General features: G+C 40.0%; 2 protein-coding genes across 3 annotated transcripts; one reads left to right on the top strand and one right to left on the bottom strand.

The window, feature by feature from the left end:
• The first annotated feature begins 1,411 nt into the window (after positions 1-1,411).
• On the top strand, positions 1,412-3,178 carry LOC136228043 (11-beta-hydroxysteroid dehydrogenase A-like). Of its 2 annotated transcripts, XM_066016879.1 has the most exons (7): positions 1,412-1,597; positions 1,676-1,868; positions 2,008-2,093; positions 2,271-2,402; positions 2,481-2,645; positions 2,726-2,953; positions 3,054-3,178. In XM_066016879.1, the coding sequence occupies exons 1-7, from the start codon at positions 1,412-1,414 to the stop codon at positions 3,060-3,062; spliced, it is 999 nt and encodes a 332-aa protein (XP_065872951.1). In that variant the 3' UTR covers positions 3,063-3,178. The 2 variants fall into 2 exon arrangements, with proteins under 2 accessions (XP_065872951.1, XP_065872945.1); XM_066016873.1 differs by having other exon boundaries at positions 2,726-3,178.
• Positions 3,179-3,329: 151 nt separating this feature from the next.
• Positions 3,330-9,550, bottom strand: LOC136228034 (recQ-mediated genome instability protein 1). The gene is made up of 8 exons (XM_066016865.1): positions 8,968-9,550; positions 8,617-8,787; positions 8,086-8,231; positions 7,226-7,536; positions 6,264-6,595; positions 4,181-4,291; positions 3,967-4,095; positions 3,330-3,812 (listed from the first exon to the last, which is right to left on the bottom strand). The coding sequence occupies exons 1-8, from the start codon at positions 9,496-9,498 to the stop codon at positions 3,642-3,644; spliced, it is 1,902 nt and encodes a 633-aa protein (XP_065872937.1). The 5' UTR covers positions 9,499-9,550; the 3' UTR covers positions 3,330-3,641.
• Between the last annotated feature and the right edge of the window lie 9,324 nt (positions 9,551-18,874).

Raw genomic sequence — 18,874 nt, 5'->3', positions numbered from 1 at the left:
TTAGCCGGTATTTTACTGGTGAACACCGGTTTGCTCCGGTCTTTAGTATGTTAATATAATTTTTTTCTTTTTGAAAAAAGTAATATTAACTTGAATTATTTATAGCCATACCGAGAGTTTGGCTAATGCATGCTTAGACCGGTTGGTTTGGTTCAATTTTAAAAATATTGGTTTTTTAGATTTAAATTTGGTATTTGTTTATTAGGTAAGTTAAAAAAAGATTTTGAAAAAATTCAAAAACGAGCCGCTCGACGAGCTTCGAACTCGAGTCGAACCTATATCGAGCTCGAGCCGAGCTCTAAAATTCCAGGCTTGGCGAGCTTCGAGCTCGAGCCGAGCTTGATCTTCACACTTTTCAAGCCGAGCCTACTCCTGTTCGGTCTCGGTTCGGCTCGTTTGCACCCCTAGTGCTAGCTCTGTCTCCTGATCTTGTGTATGATAACTAGCTCTGTCTCCTGATCTTGTGTATGATAAAACCGCTTATTTATGTTTTTTCTTTTTAAATAAAAAACACATTAAAAAATCGAATATAATAAGAGATTGAGTAGACCAATCTTGACATAAAATATGGATTGTTTGGGCTAAGATTTTAGCAACTTTATTTATTTATCATTTGCCTCCTAAATTTTGCCTCCTAAATTTATCCAAAAAAACTTAATTGGTCTCCTCCTAAATTTATCCAAAAAAACTTAATTGGTCTCCTTAACTAGCCTTCTGAACTTGTATAAAATATAATTAATTTATCACTCGATCGCAAAAAAAAGTAAGTAATGCGGAAGATGTATTCCACGAATCTTATAATATTATTACATAATTCAAAAATAGATTAAAAATGAAATTATTATTTGCTCAACTATAAAACTTGTCTTCTCTAATATTAGAACTGTATAGCCCGATTTTGGTCGTTTTACTTTTTTAAGACTCGCGCAATACATTTTCCGCATTTAACTTATTTTTTTACAACCGAGTGATCAATTGATTACATTTTACGTAAGTTCTAATACAAGTACATGAGCTATTGGGACACTGTGAAAGTTTAGAGAAAGTTCAGAGGCCAATCAAACTTTTTACAAATTTATGAGGTAAATGGTGTATTAAGCCTTTATTTAAGGAATGACAAAAACATCAGTATAATTTTAATTTATGTAATAATTAAATTTGCATTGTTAAATATGAAGTGTGAAGTGTGAAGATGGAGTTGACATATTGAGATGCATGATTCAAAGTCAAATATGAAATATCCTTGTTTTGTTTCACTTTAAATTCACATAAACGCAAGTCATTACATCAACTACCTACAAAGATACAGACAATATACGTACGTGTTCTATCCTGTGCATGCAAACCTACTACGTGGCACTGCTATATATATTTATTCATGATCCTATCATTATTTCTAAACAAAAACACCATGGATTTTATAAACGATTTCATCAACATTGTGTTTGTCCCTCTATCTATAATCTCACTCTTCTTCTTCCAACCGCCTTTTCTCTTTTTCAAATACCTCTTCTCTGCTTTGCGTGCCTTCTTCTTCACTGAAGATGTTGCCGGAAAAGTTGTACTTATTACCGGAGCTTCCTCAGGCATCGGCGAGGTTACATTTATTTCCACATTATATATGTTCAATTCAACTAATTATGTGTAATTGATCTCATAATTTCTGTGTTTAAAGCATTTGGCATATGAATATGCTAAGAGAAGGGCTTGTTTAGCCCTTGTGGCCAGAAGAGAACACCGTCTCCAGCAAGTTGCCGCCACCGCTGAGAAAATTGGGTCCCCAAATGCTATTTTTATACCTGGAGATGTTTCTAAGCTTGAAGATTGTCAACGTTTTGTTGATGCTACGGTGAACCACTTTGGTCGATGTACGTAAATCCAATTATACAATTTTATTTTCCTTAATATATATATATAGCATTTCTATTTCAGTGTATTATATTAATTATATATCAATATTTATCTTCTAATAAAAAAGTGTTGATGGTTTTCTATTTTAATTAACAGTGGATCATCTAGTGGTCGGCGCCGGGGTTTGTCCGGTGAGCATGCTTGAAGATATTCCTGATATTACTAAAATGGCTTCAGCTATGGTACGTATAACTGTAATTTGTAAACAGTAAAATTTCCTTGATATGTATTGCTTCCACCAATCATCCAAAATAGACAAGTTGTGGATTAAAATTAAATGAGCATGATGCTTGTAATGCTGCTTTAGTTAATACAGAGTCATTCTTTCATTAACATACAACAGGTTATGTTTTGTACAGGACATAAACTTCTGGGGTTCGGTATATAGCTCCTATTTTGCAATTCCATACTTGAAAACAACCAAAGGAAAGATGATAGTAATCGCTTCCTTCGCCTCATGTCTTCCTCTCCCAAGAATGAGCTTGTATTCTGTAAGTTTTCCAATCACCATATATTTCCTTCCTTTCTATCTTTGAGTTAGTGACATATATCACAATGTGTGGCTCCAGGCAAGTAAAGCAGCAGTAGTTAGCATGTATGAGACACTTAGGGTAGAATTGGGGCACGAAATCGGCATAACAATTGTTAGTCCAGGTCTGATAAACACAGAGATGACTCAAGGGAAGTTCTTGAACCAGCAAGGTCGCCTGGAAGTGGACAAGGAAATGAAAGATGTAAGTTACCACGTACAGTACATATATATTAGATGAACTGAATTCTTTCTAGCACTAACTGTTTCGTCCATTGCTGTTAGGTGCAAGTCAGTGTGATGCCAATGGAGTCGGTTTCAAAATGTGCAAAATCAATTGTGAATGCTGCTTGCCGTGGAGAGAAAAACTTGATTGAGCCAGCCTGGTACCGAGCAGTATTCTTCTGCAAAGTGTTCTTGCCAGAGACAATAGAGTGGAGCAACCGATTCTTTTTAGTGCCTCGACATGGTCATTCTCAGAGAGATACAATAAGCAAGAAAACCGTTGACCTGGTAAATAAGATAAAGGATTTCCTAATAACAAGCATTGAGATTTTTTACTTTAGTTGGCTTCTGCCATTTATGGATGATAAAAGCTTAATGCATCATGCAGGCACTGTAAATCTGGATACATGAGTACGTTTTTTTTATGTTGAAAAGTTGCCATTGGTAACCTTGAAAAGTGTACCATGTTTAACATACATTGTGGTTATAACTTATGAATTATGATACAAAGAATTTGGATGTACACATCATAACAATGGCTTTTTGCTTCACTTTAAATTTTACCTCGTCTCCGGGACCAAACTACTGCCGATAGTAGACTTTGCAGCGGTTCTTTTTCCTCTTCGAAAAAATCCAAGACAGAAGCAAAGCCAGGCATGGCCATGAATTCTGTAGCATTGCTTCCAATTTCCATGCCCTCTATTATGCCTGTCGAGCATGTACATTGCATCAATATGCACTGTCCCATTGATAGCTGGAAACAGGAGCATAACTATATACATTGTATCGATTTGCACTGTCGCATAGCTGGAAACAGGATCAAAATTTCATCGATTTGCACCATCTCATAGCAGAAACAGCATCAAGATTTCTTCGAATTGCACTATCCCAACCTGCCTACTGAGATAAGGAATCATCGATTTGCACGGTCCCACCCTGCCTACTGAGACAAGGCATCAACTGGGAGAAAAAGTGATCATGGCGATATGTCAATAGGTTCAAATAAGGGTTGCTGTGGTGTCTGAGCAGGAGCGGAAGATGTCAGCCTTTTCATAAGCAACCAAGCATCAGAAGCTGAACAACCTTGATTCATTTCGAGGGCTACTGGAAGAGGGTATGTTCGATTCATTTCCACAAATATTGTCCCCTAAACCAAAGCATTCCAAAATGATGAAACAGCAAATACAAATAACCGTTCACTGCCAAAAATCAATGCTGGCACATGGAAGCATTCATTCTAGTAAGAATGAAAACATATCTCAACCAGGCCAAGTTCATAACTATTTAGAGGTTTCTGTTACCTCGAAATTCAGTAAGAATGTTTGAAACTGTTTCAGTGCCTCCTTTACATCTCCAACTCTCTTTGAATCTGAAGAAGAAAGAGCAGCAGTAACCTCCTCCGGAGAATGACCAACTCTCTCTTGCACCAGCTGAAGAGTATCATCAACAACTGATATAATTATAGTTTAACAGACCAGTAAGTGCAACAGGAGAATATATACAGTAAATACTCACATTGTGATCGATTAGGATCTCAGAGATGAGGCTGCCATCATCAACATACACTGCAAGCTCATATTTTGTCCTCTGCTTGTATTGGAATGCCTTGACACCAGTCAAAAAGCACTACAAATTTTTTGTCAAAAAAATTACAAATTGATTATTTTTTAAATTCAATTAAAAATAAATAGAACAGCGTATAAGTTTCTGGTTAATAAATCAGTTGATCTAACTACGTTTCAACATTTTGAAACCGTGTTTGGATGCATAACCATGCATCTAGAGTGGGAAGAACTGAAACGCAATCCCATATATCTAGGGCTGTAAATGAACAGAGCCGCTCATGAGCGGCTCGGTGATCGGCTCGACTCGGCTCGACGTGAACACGATTTACTGGCTCGGTTCGTAAACGAGCCAAGCTTGAGCAGGCCAAAGCTCGGCTCGAAAGCTCGCGAGCAAGCTCCATTAGAACATTTATGAACAAATTTTAGTTTTGTAGAAAACTATATAGTTTTGTGTTAGTTCACAAATATCTAAACTTAATATTATTTCATTTGCTATTAGATGAGTTCGACGAACTATTTGTAAGCATCTTGTTTATTTATTCACGAAGTTTGCTTGTGAGCTTGTTTATATACACAGTTAAAGAGTTATTTGTGAGCAAACTTCACAAATATAATTAACAATTTACTCACAAACAATTCATGGTTAGATAATTTTCTTAATGAACCAAATCCAAAAGAGGATTTTAGACTCGAAACAAGCTCGAAGCTCGTTGAGCAAGCCAAAGCTCGGCTCGGGCTCGGCTCGTTAATTTTATAGCAAGCTCGGCTCGGGCTCGAGCTTGTTAATTTTATAGCGAACCGAGCTTGAACAGGCCAAAGCTCGGCTCGGCTCGGCTCGTTTACAGCCCTACATATATCCCATCTTTGCTAACGGTTGTGCAAAGAAATGACAACCTAACAAAAAGATTATGCATTGAAGGAAATTATAACTACCAATTCATAGACACTGGAAGGTGATTCTTGTTTTCTCTTACAACCAACACAAACATTGTATCTATTGCCAATGCATAGACACTGGAAGGTTTACAAATATACTTCTAAAAAAGTTTAGCAGGTCCAAATCTATGTTATTTCATCTGGGAAAAAAATAAAACGCTGCATTGCACGAGGCTTTGTTTCAACCTAAATCTAATGGACCGAATGGTACTACAATATTAAAGAGACTAAGACCATCAAACCCGAAAGACACCCAGTTAGTTTATCTTTTATCCCCCAGTTTGATCCATATTCTAATAATTTGCAAGCATGTACTTGTTGTGAAGGCTATTTCACATAGATATGCTCTAAGATTATGTAGATGGAACTAGTAAATATAGGAAAACTCCGTTCAGAGTGAAAATTAAGGAGAATCCCAAAATTAAATGTTCAGCTAATAACACACTTTTGTTGTTAGATTTATATAGATGTCATCAAATCCAATCTTAAAGCTGATCTAAATTCAAATCATAATAATTTGTGAGCTTGATGTGAGACCAACGTTCAGCTAATTACTATATTGATGTTAGATTTCTATCGATATTATCAAACTCAACCGATTAAAACGGATCTAAATCCAAATGTTAATAGATTATAAGATTGATTCAATTTCAACGATCAAAGATTAACACTACAGGACTTCAACAACAATGGGACTCAGTTATGCCTGACTCACAACGGCCAGTACTGTTCACATGGACTCTGAATACCATTAGATCTAAACTTAAATGTATTCTAGAGCTGAGATTCAAAGCACCCTAAGAATTAGATTTAATAAGCCTAAATCTAACGGTGAATGGCCAAATTTATTTGGTCATTCAGGGTCCATGTGAACACTACTGCTCTTAGGATAGCTATGACAATATTTATTTGCCGGGCAGAAGATATGATGCAAATCTTTGCATGTGCACACAACCAAATTGACCTCAGGTAAACCTCAGAAGAAAACTGGTTACGTTAGGCTAAATGAACTACTTTTGTCAACTGTTTTCCAACTAGGAAAGCAACTGTGATATGCGTGTACATGCAAAAAGAAAAAGGGAGAAAGTTATAAGCACCTTGACTTTTCCTTGAACAGAGAATGTCTTTTCCTTCATTGCAGCCCACTTAGCTGACAAACTAGCAAAATATGTAAAGGGGGTTTCTCGATCACCAGATAATATAAGCGGGTGTTCAAACTCGTCAACCATGAAGACATCCTCATTATTCAATATGGTAGCAGAATGCTGATCTGACACAGCACTTCCTCTGTCAACAGAAGCGTCAATTTGCATCTCTTCAATATTAGAAACAACCGTAGTCAATGGATTAGAAGAAGAGTTCCCCAAGCTCATTGGAACAGAAAATTCTACTCTGGCCCTTTCACTGCTTCTATTACCTGATGTAGAACCTGGACCACATGAATGGACGGACAGAAAGAAAAAAAAAAATCAACTTGATTTTCTTCCTGTTTCAAATATTACCTAACAATATCAACAAAACCTGTTTTGACTATGCTATGTTAGTTTAAAAAAAATCATCAGACATCATATCAAGAGTTTGATAAATAACAAATGATACAGAAGGCAAAAACCAGAATACGATGTGTTATCAAAAAACAAAATGCAATAGACTAAAACAACAGATTTTTTGTTACACAACCACAAGGAATATAACCACTGCAAATGTGGCAAAAGCATGTTCGAGAAAAACAGTTACTTTAAAGATATCAATTTCATTCCAAAATAATGTTTAGGCAAGCAGGTAAAATAACAGCTGCAGCATCTTCTATTCAAGATTACATCTAACAGCTCTATTTCTTATGGAAATAAAATGATAAAACAAGTCCAAAAACAAACCAATCTCAAGTCATAAATATGAATAATTTTCCTTATCTCCAATTTCAAAAATTTAGAACAATTGGCTTTACTCACTTCCTTCAAGATACTATGTAGATTGTAGGTGTTAAAATGTAACTGTGATACAAAAAGCTAGTACTGCAACTCAAACAGGCAGAAGAAGAGAAAGAGAGCAAGCCAACCTTGTTCACGAGTCTGAAAGGGAGCTTCAACTTGTATTGTGGAACTACTGGTGGCCTGAATAACATTAGATCTATTGATTTGTTCATGAAGATTAACAGAATTATCAGTTCCTCTATTTAGACTAACAAAATTATTGGTGTGACTGGAAACATTAACTGAACCATTGCTGCGAGGAATACTAGTAGAGCTATTGGTACGGCCAAGGGCACCAGTTGTATTGTTGGTCATTCCAGGAACAGTAACACCATTAGAGGGCCAAGCAGCCTGAGTCGCTCGGGTTGCTAAAGGAGGAACCACACCAGTCCTTGATCTGTAGAATATAACAAATATACAAGTATGCATAATCAGAAGTTTAAGAGTCAAGAAGTCATCATTATAGCAGTGTCCTCAGGTATCAAAACAGTTGTACTGGAAGAGACACAAGTATCAGGATTGAACACACTTAAAACATCAATCAAAACACTGAAGGCATTGGATATTAGAACTATGTTATTTGAACAGAATTGTCCAACCCTTCTATAACTATGTTACACACTTGATTTAATCAGATAACTTCGATCATATCTAATTCATAACCTCCATGGACTATTTTACATTATTCATGGATGGCAAAGTCCAATGTGTAGAACAAAATCATTTCCTGGATTTTCGTATACCATTATAAGCCGTAGTCGCGAGAAGTCTAACATCTCACACAAGCACTAATTCTAAAGGTCATAATCAACATGAGACGAGCTCTTTCGGAGTACACCAGAACCCAATTGAGTTCAGAAGCAAATAGAAACAGAAAATCGCAAGCCAATGTAAATGTTAACAGGCTGAAGACATAACATCTTTGGGGCAGTTCAATTCAATATACCTTTTTCCTCTTGGTGGCTTATTTACTTCACCAACAAGAAGTTGGCGTGCTGCTTCCAACTCATCAACCATCCCTCCAAGAACTTCTAAAGCTTCAGGAACTAGCATTAGAAGCCCATGCCTTACATGTACATTACAAATGACGACCTACAAGAAAGAAAACGGCAATGCTCCCAACTTTATCTCCGTCAAAAACTAACAAATTATCCATGAAAAGAACACAATGCAGCACAATTTGTTGGTAACACAGTTTAATTTCTAATAATTTAGCCCCCGACATTCACATCAACGTGATAATCAATTCAAATTTCAAACCAAGGTATGTAAATAAAATCCATCACCATATTCTGCCAAGCCATGCATCCAGTTTAATATAACACCAAAAGAACAAGGCATTTCGCTGGAAAAAATACTATTCTTACTTGACAACGACTATCTTATCTATCTAGAACTTCGTAATATAGCAAATCACTATTATGGAAAAAAGAAACTCCCATTGCATAAACCATTGATAGACAGTAGAAGGGGGAACCTTCAATCCTGCAGGGGCTAAGACTTGAAGATCCTTGATGGGCCTATATTCCATTCCAAAAACACGTTGAACTCCATCCGTCATGGACAACTTAAGGCACCTTTTGATGCCTGGAGGAGCATCGTGATATCTGCCTCTGAGGGGGCAACTCAAATTAACAATCTCATCAACCTGGAAACAATGTAGACTCACTGATCAGAAACTTATATTCAAATACAAAACGAAAGGAAAAGAATGAAGAAATAAACTAAAATCCAAAGAATTGGGAAAAAAAATAAATTGCGCAATTTCTAACATACAAACAATCATCTGGCATCAAACGTGAAAGCATCAGATAAAATTGAACTGCACCTGCAAAACAAACGGCCCTGCTAGATCAACAAGGTGCATGGAATCCACATTGGGCGGAAGCACACCTCCGCCAGAGAAGTTCATGTCCGAAAACAAAAACTGCTGGAAGCAGAGCTTGGCCTTAGCTGCAACATCAAGACCCCGAATAGAGCTCTCAAGCCCTTGAAGACAAGAATTCAACCACTCCCTATTTACATGTAAGCCCATCCTTACTAACAAATCACCAATTGGACAACCGGAGTTCGCCGAAGGCACGGGAGGTGGTTGCGGCGATGAGAGATTAGAGACAGGCTCCGGGGAAATAGAGGGAGACGAGAGGTTGTCGGATACGTCAATGAATTCGTCGTCCGAAACAGGAAGTGGTTCGAGGGGGTTAGGGTTTGGGTTGAGAAGCTGATTATTATTATTAGCAGTAGTGTCTTGTTGGAGAGTAACCTCATTTTCGTGATGTTGTTGCTGTTGATGAAGAAGGATTTCTTCGTCTTCGTCTTCTTCTGACGAAGTTGTGAGCACAAGACGTCTTCTGGACATTTCTGCGACTGCAAGTGAAGCAGGAGGCCGTTCGACATATTTCCCTCCATTTTGCTATACAATTTTAAGTGGGCGACTATATACCGCCCCCTAATTCCGTTTCACCGCACCCTGTTGACCATATTGCCCTTCTCATTATTCCAAACAAGAATTTTAAAAATTCCAAATCCTCTCTACTTTCTTTCCGTTTTCAAAAAACCGACCTAAAACGAGATGACACGAAAAGTAGGCATCGGCAAATGATACATGGGTATTACGGTAAGTTTTTCCGTTCAAATCATTAACGAATTAGAGATTTTTGGGGCTGAAATTCGGGAAAAAAATCCCAAAAATCACACCAGGCGGGTGCGATTTTCTTGTTCCACCTACGGTGGAACGCACGAACTATGCGTTCCACCGTAGGTGGAACAAGTGCGCGGCGAGCGATCCACCGTATGGTGGAGCGCGCGGCACACGCGCTCCACCGGAAGGTGGATCGCGCGGCGCACGCGCTCCACCATACGGTGGATCGCTCGCCGCACGCATTCCACCTAAAGTGGAACGCATATAAGACGTGCGCTCCACCTTATGGTGGAGCGCACGGCGCGCCCGTTTGGCCTACGGGCCAAACGTTTGCGGCGCACTAGTCGGCCCTATGGCCGACTGGTGCACCGCACCCGTTTGGGCCTTAGGCCAGGTGGTGTAATCCACCGTTTACTGTAATTTCAGGTAGCAGCAAGCGATCGAGGAGTGTTATAGAGGATGACTGGGTTGTGAAGGACCCCGTACCCGGGGGTCCATTTGATGGTGCTGTGATCCCGAGCTTTCTGGGACATGTTGCATGTGCTATCTGGGCCGGTCAGGATAGGGGCGTCCTTAGGTGTCATACCAGATCAGGGTATTGCTCGAAGCTGAGATCATGGTACAGTGGTTCTTCCAGGATGATTCAGTCGCGTATCGAGTCATCTGGCATGTTCCATTTACCTGGTATTATGCATAGTCACATAGATGCTGCTCTGATCACGGCATTTGTAGAGCGGTGGCAACCAGACACGTCATCATTTCACATGCCGTTTGGCGAGATGACCATTTTGATGCATGATGTGTGGGAGATATTGTGCATCCCCGTAGATGGTGCCATGGTGACTGCTGATGCGAGTATTGATGAGCTTAAGGAGTGCGTGATGGATTTGTTTGGGATGACTCGGGTTGAGTTAGATGCCCGTCATTATTCTTCTGGTGGTATACGAGCCGCTTCTGTCATGAAGCACTGTGGAGGTGATCGGATTCCTGAGACCCAGGCTATAGCTTGGACGTGGCTGATGCTCGGTTCCACCTTGTTCGTAGACAAGAGTGGTGACCGCATCCGACCTTCTTGTCTGTTAGAGGTGCAGGACTCGGCAGCTGGAGCCGTTGGACTTTCTTGAGGATCAGCTGCACTAGCATATCTATACCGTCATCTTGGTATTGCTACCAGAGGAGATTGCGGGCAGATGACGGGTTGTATGACATTGCTCCAGTCCTGGATTTACGAGTATTTTCCTTGCTTCAGGCCACATCGAGAGGCAGTTACAGTTGACCCGGATCTTCCTAGGGCTTCGTTGTGGCCATCTATATCGATGGAGAAGAGCGATGAGCGGCTGAGAGCATTTCGTGCCCGGCTTGATGTGTTGACGGCAGATGAGGTATACTTGCTATATAATTATAAATACTGTTCAATTAAAACAAATTTGTATTACTTGTATATGTTAATGTAATTTTATACATCTGTAGGTGATGTGGATGCCGTATGGCCCTGATGCCATTACGGAGACCCCGAGGACTCTATACGCTGGATGGATACGGTATCGGGATGTGATCGAGCCGTACATGCCGGGGCGATGCCTTCGACAGCTTGGACATGTGCAGACCATTCCTAGACCGATATTGCAGCCTTCTAAGGCTGTGCGTCCGTGGACCGGTTTGAAGTATCGTGTAGAGGTGCCAGCTGTGATGGTGCAGGGTATTTGGGACTCTTTTCCCCAGTCGACCGTCCTTATATTGTCTATATTCACTCCAGCACATACTCCATCAGATTGTGAGGATCAGTACATGCATTGGTACACCCGTCACTCACACCCTCGTCTACTTCCGGAGATTGTTGCACCCGGACCGACTGTTTATACTCGCTTGAACAGTGAGATTGTAAGTTATTTTTGGTTTTTCTTTACTGATCTACTAATGTGAAATGATATTTACTGAAGTGTGAAGTGATATTAACTCTGTTTTTTATTCCTTACTTTTTACAGTGGGTTAATCGATTAGCTGGCTGGGGTGAAACTGTGTTGGATCACATGAGTCATCTGGACGAGGATGCTGCGATTGTATATAGGCAGTCGTTAGAGCAGATTATGGGTGCTTGGCATTTGGCCAAGTGAGTTATGACTGTATTTCGAAGTATTTTAGTACTATTATGACTGAATTTGGTATTTTGATATTATCGTTTTTTTGTGGTACGCTTTGTTATTATTGCAAATTTAAGAATACATTACAACGACATAAACGACATAAACTGAAAAAATACATTACAACGACATAAACTGAAAAAATACATTACAACGACATAAACTGAAAAAATACATTACAACGACATAAACGGAAAAAAAATACATTAGTCACTATCTTCTTCGTACTCGTCAATGTTTGGTGAAGATGTCGCTGGTACACCTGACTGTATTGCAAGGTATATCTCTTTCTCCTCTGCAATATTCGTCTCATATTCCACAGGAAAAATGTTCCATTGAGCATTTCCTCTATTTCTTGGCCAAGCTCGTCCTGGAAGGTACTCGTTCTTTGAAGCGTTGATACTATGTAGTACTCGAACCTCTAATTTATAGCGATCCCAATTTTGCACGATCGAGTAAGGATAAGTTCGATGAACCTCATGAGAAATTTCAGACTCTGTCCATCTTAAAAAGATGATGGAGTTGAAATTTTTTCTAGGGATAATTCCCCTATGATTATCACGCAGTAGTCTGGCGAACATAGCTTTCCAGTCATCAATAGGCATAAACCACTTCAGAAATGTTTGAATATGACTAGGAATATTTCCTTCATTCAAACTGTTCAACCATTCCTCTAGAGCAAATTCAAAAGGCATGTAATACATATAACATAAGAACCATAGCATGTGTAGTGAGTATATTGGAAACTCACCAGCAGACGGAAGCTTGAAGCAAAACATAAATGGAGTTTCAGGATGGAACATTGCTGGACTCACAAATGTCTCTCCATATACACGGATTGCATAGTATTGGTAATCAAGCATCTTCGCCGTGCAATCAGACTTACTCAAAGTTGACACTATGCTTTTCTCGGGAGGAAAATTAGGGAACTCATTGGTAAAATCAGATGAAGCCATTGATAGTTGAGAGTTTTCGTTGAAATGAATTTAAAGAGTAAATGTGGATAACTGAAGTAGAAAAATTGTTTAATTTTATAGATGGAGAATATAGCCGTTGGAATATATCCGTTTGAATATAGCCATTGGAAAATATCCGTTTGAATATAGCCGTTGGAATTCATCAGAATTGACATGTAACATTACAGAACCACACAGAATTCATCATAATTCACCTGTAACATTACAGAACCACACAGAATTCATCAGAATTCACCTATAACATTACAGAACCACACAGAATACATCACAATTCACCTGTAACATTACAGAACCACACAGAATACATCACAATTCACCTGTAACATTACAGAACCACACAGAATTAATCACAATTCACCTGTAACATTACAGAACCACACAGAATTCATCAGAATTGACCTGTAACATTATAGAACCACACAGAATTAATCACAATTCACCTGTAACATTACAGAACCACACAGAATTCATCACAATTCACCTGTAACATTACAGAACCACACAGAATTCATCACAATTCACCTGTAACATTACAGAACCACACAATATCAAATACTAATATCCCCTAAGTTTGGCCAATCTGGTCCACTGTGCCACCCTATCCTGATAGAAGCGCTCCCATCCTACAACGCTTTGACCTCGGTGCAGAAACCACCAGTGTACTATAGGGGGCACCGGAAAGTTAGGCGATAAATTTAAACGTATGTAGTGATGGCAGTGATTCCCTAAATGAGCTATACAAATCTCACGTGCTGGTCTTGTAGCAGTGGATGCGGCATATAATGGTAAGATAGTACCACACAACGCTAATGTGTCCCCACCCGAGAAGCCAAATAACATGATAGCAGAATTGTACATTGTAGCAACCGGCCACAAGTCATCCCAAACGATCATCCAATAATCCGGCGTACAACCTGCACCGTCCCAATTTACCCTACGAAGAGCTGCATCAACAGTATCAACAAACACTCTTTGATACAGACAACGGTTAGCAATTACTTCATTTCGAATGTGATGCCTAACTGTCTGCCACGCTTCTTCGTCACCAAAAATGTAAGTTGCTACCGTACGGAAACCACAATTTCCATCACCTACAATGTCGTAGTATGATTCGACGTATGGTTTAATTATGCCAACTATTTTATCAGAATGTACGAAGTCAGAACCATAATATGTTTTTCCATCTGCATTCATGTATATTAGTGTAAATGAACTCTATATTGCAAAACATTTATAAAAAAAAGTTAGGTTTATCAGATAACATTACCTGATGAGGTAGCATTATGTACCGAGGATGACGAGCTAATTTTGCCACTTCTACCACGACTCCTAGATGAACTAGTAGAACGAGCCCGTCCACGATGAGTTTCATTGTATTCCCAAGAACTCGGCATACGTTTTGTGGGTTTGCTCACCTTAGGTCGCCCTCGCACGTGAATTTTGACATCGGGTTCGGTGTACTGAGCTTGATCAGGGTGTAGTTGATCATGGATAAACATTGAAATATTACGCATTAAGGATGGGTCACCTTTAGAGACCTGGTCCACTAAGGACTGAAAATATCGCTGCTCCTCGTTCAGATCATTACGCCCGTCATTTTCATCAGTGTGACCATGATTGATTAAAAGTGTTCTCCAAAACACGTGAACACTCTCAGTACTGATCATTTGTTCCAGATCATAAGTTCGTTTCAGCTCGCATGCACATGGTATGTGATGCGATGTTCTCAATACACAACCGCAATGCACGTACACTTCATGGCCCAACCCTCTCATCCGCTCTAACTCTTGATTCAACAACTGCAGACATTAGTGAGAGACTTTGAATACAAGTTGGCTTAATGGGCGTCCAGCGAAAGTGACTGCTTGACGAAGCCGGGACTGCTCAAGCATGTACCTGATACGAAGACAAAATTATTATTAGTTAGTGAAATGATACAACCATAAATGCAAATTCCTAAATTGCAGTAGAAGAAATTGCAAATACCTTATATTGGTTGCTTGTGATTCAATCTGCTTGTGAACCTTCTGCCATACCGTGTCAAGGGAGCCAGTTGCCGTATTGAGCCATTGCTTTAGACTAGCATGTTCGCTCTCCACTCGACAAGTAGTTGTGTTGCCAAAATGTAGGAACTCCTTTGTCCAAGCAACAACAAACTTCTCCTTATGCACCAACCACGTCTCCTCAACATACGAGATAACTCCTTTGAACCTGCTCATCTTATCCTTCATCATCATAAGATTGGTCTCGTACTCCTCAATGGTTAATGATTCTAATATTGTTCTCCATCTGCCATTCTTGAATTTAGAGGCAAGGCCTTTATCTCCCATGATTCTATACACACGATCTTCCACATCCTTATTTATATGCCAAGTGCATAGCAAGTGCACTGCTTGTGGAAAAACTTCTTGGATCGGCTTTAATAACCCAAGCTCCCTGTCACTAACAACAACGGTCGGGTTAAGATCATCCCCAATCAAAATCTTCAGCCTTTGCAAAATCCAACGATAGCTCCCTTCGGTCTCATCTTTAACAATAGCATACGCTATCTTGAAGTTATTATTGCATGGCGTCATCCCCACAATCTCAACAAACGGCATTTTGTACTTGTTTGTTTTGTACGTTGAATCAATGCCGATGTACCAGTGGTAAGTCCTGAACATATCAACTGACTCTGGATGTGCCATGAACACATGCGTTATCACACCTGAATCAGCCTGTGTGTAATTGACATATTTGTTCTCCACAGCAATATGGTAGAATTGACTAGCCAGGTCTCTACCTTCAAACCCGTCCCTCCTCATTTTGTCCCTGTAATTATATATGTGTTTAATTACTGAGTTGTCCTCTGGGTTTTTTTCTTTAACTGCTGCTAAAATAGCACAAGGCTTTGCTTGAGCTGAAGTCATATCATGCACAATTTGTTTAGATGCGATACTGAGTCCGCTCATTTGCCGACTTCCCTCTGGATACATACGCATTGTATGGTTATGCATTCCAGTTAACCCAGCCTTAACCTGTATCCCCCATCCAGAAAGGTCTGCATGTTGATAGGCTTTAATCTGAAATTTACAGCGGCACGCTTTAGTTTTACTTTTCCTAATTGCAGGATCTTCATCAATTTTCACAACACCTCTATATCGTTCACCCCATGAACATCGCAACAGCTTCTGTTTTCCCCCATGTTTGTGCGAAGATATTACAATCTCAAACCCATTCTGAATAGCTATATTTTTTGCCCAATCAATAGCATCCTGACTTGAGGGGAAAACGGTATCCGTTATGAAACGCGAACTATAATCAATGTTATCGGGGTTCCGATCTTTTATCGGTACCTGAATATACGAAAAATTGACATTAAAATTACAAAAAAAATACTTCGGGGCTATTTCTCCCGTGCAAAAATAATTCGGGGCAATTTCTGCCTATTTTTGCCTGAACGGGCAGGCTGCCCGTTTCACCATAGGTGGAAACGGGCAGCGCATACTGCCCGTTCCAAGGGTGGAGCGGGTGGCGCGTACCACCCGTTCCATGGGTGGAGCGGGTGGCGCATACCACCCGTTCCGTAGGCCGAACGGGTAGTTCATCCGTTCGGCCTAGGGAAAGGGTGGTATGCGCCACCTGCCCAGGCAAAAACCAAAATAAAAAAAAAACGAAAATACCTAAATAACGTTTTTAATAATCGTAATATTACCTCGTGTTCGAACTCATTGTCTTCGGGAATGCTTTGATCCATTTTTGTCAAATCCGGGATTTGTGCTCGGGAGAGAAAAGTAGAGAGAGTTTTTAAGGTTTTGGGGAAAAAATGAGAAGGGCAATATGGTCAAAAGGGTGCGGTGAACCGGAATTTGGGGGCGGTATATAGCAATACCCCAATTTTAAAGGAGTTGAGTCAAGGTGCCAAACAAACCAAACATTTTATTAGTGGGCTAAATTGGGCTTACCGTGTTGGATTTCAAAAAAAATTTTAAAAAAAAAAAAAAATTCCTATATGAATACATATCTAACTACAAAATTACAACTACATCAAATTATCAAACTTAGAATTAAGTATATCATTATTTACCATATATAACAAATAAAGTATGCTTTTGAGAAGACACTGCTTTTGAGAAGACCTCGCTTTTGACGAGCCCTAATTTCCGCCGCCTGCATTTCCTGGTTCTGTTGTTTCGCCGGCGATCTTCCTTGCTGTTCCGGTTTGCCTCTGATTTGCCCTCCTCCGTCGCTGCTGTCTCTAATCTATCCTTGTTTCCGCCGCCTCACAGATCGTGTTTCCTGACTCTGTTGTTTCGCCGGAGTTCATTCTTGCCGCTTCGGTCCGCCTCTGTTTTGGCCTCTGCCGTCGCAGTTGCCGTCCTTCTTCCGATCCGCCTCGCTCCGTTCCGCCTGTCTCAATTCTTTCTGTTTCCGGCACTGTCAACCGCCGATCTGTGTGACCTAAAAATCCATGGTTTTATCCGTTTTACTGTGGCTTCCGTTGTCGCTGACTGTAGGGTTTGTGACCTAAATACTAATAAATAATAAAATAAAAAATTTAATCATTTGCCTTCACATGTTACTGATGGAGGAGATTATTAATAGAAGTGCCCAAATCACCTTATAGGAGGAAATTCAATCGGGACTAGTTATTCAACCGGATGCCGTTGAAGTTCAATCTCGCCCCCAAATTTGGTGTTTAATAGGGTATTTTCTAACAAACAGGCCAATTAAGACCTCATTTATGAAATCCACATTAGCTGATGTTTGGAGCCCTTCAAAAGGGATTTTCATTGAAGAAATCTAGGTCCCAATTTATTTCGATTTGAGTTCTATCATCCATGGGAACGGGATAGGGTAATTCAGGGTGGACCATGGACTTTTGAACAACAGTTGCTAATTCTAAAGAGGTTAGAGGAGGGTCAAAATCCTATGGATATTCACTTGTCTCGCACTAATTTTTGGCTGCAGGTTTATGATCTTCCCGTCGGCTTTATGTCTGAAAAGGTTGCTGTTAGCATAGGTAACTTTATGGGTATTTTTGTGGAAGCTGACCCGAATAACTTCACAGGGGTCTCTCATACCTACTTACGAATTCGTGTCTCGATTAATGTCCTTGCTCCACTCAAGAGGAAAATGCAAATAAGTGTTTAGGGAGGTGCTATGTTTTGGGTAAACTTTAAATATGAACGACTTCCAACCTTTTGCTTTGTCTGTGGACATATAGGGAACGCAGATAAATTCTGTCACGCTCTATTACAAGTGGCTGATCCGATGAAAGTTGAGAGAGCATATGGGCCCTGGCTTAGAGCCCCTAACCGTCGGTCCTAAGTCCCTAAGCAATCAAGATTTTTGTTTAGCCGACCTCTTCAGGACCTCACTCAAACAAACAGTGTAGTCACTTCAGGTTTTGTCTCAGGGGCCAGTTCAGGTGAAAGGGAGGTTAGTATTCCAAAAATTGCTACAGCTGTTCCTCCAGGTTTTAAGACACTGTATAAGGGTAAGGCAACTTCTGAAGGCAATGAGCACATCCATCAGACACTAGAAGATATTGGTGTTGAAATTTCTGACCCAAAACGCAAGAGCTCGGGATCATTAGCCAAAGATACACAAGGAAGCTTAGAAAATCTTATGGATTGTGAGGAAAACAATACAGAGAGATTGGAGACAGGTTTTGAAAATACCCCAGAAGCGAGTCATGGTAGCCCGACTCACAAGATAGCATGAGTATACTGTCCTGGAACTGCCGGGGGATCGGGAACGCCCGGACAGTTCGTCAGTTGGCAGATTTCTCTACCAATTTACATCCCGAGTTCATCTTTCTAATGGAGGTTAAATGCAGTCGACTTAAGGTGGAAGCTTTGAAATGAAAGCTTTCCTTCGTGGGCCTATTTTTTGTTGAGCCAATTAACAATGGAGGGGGCTTAGCGCTCTTGTGGAGAACTGTTAATTCGGTTCAGTTGCTTGGTTATTCTTCTAATTTTATTGACTTTAGGG

Source organism: Euphorbia lathyris, chromosome 1 (assembly GCF_963576675.1).
Source record: "Euphorbia lathyris chromosome 1, ddEupLath1.1, whole genome shotgun sequence".
NCBI lineage: Eukaryota > Viridiplantae > Streptophyta > Magnoliopsida > Malpighiales > Euphorbiaceae > Euphorbia > Euphorbia lathyris.
The sequence above is the reverse complement of the archived record's forward strand: the minus strand, read 5'-3'. Positions and strand labels throughout refer to the sequence as shown.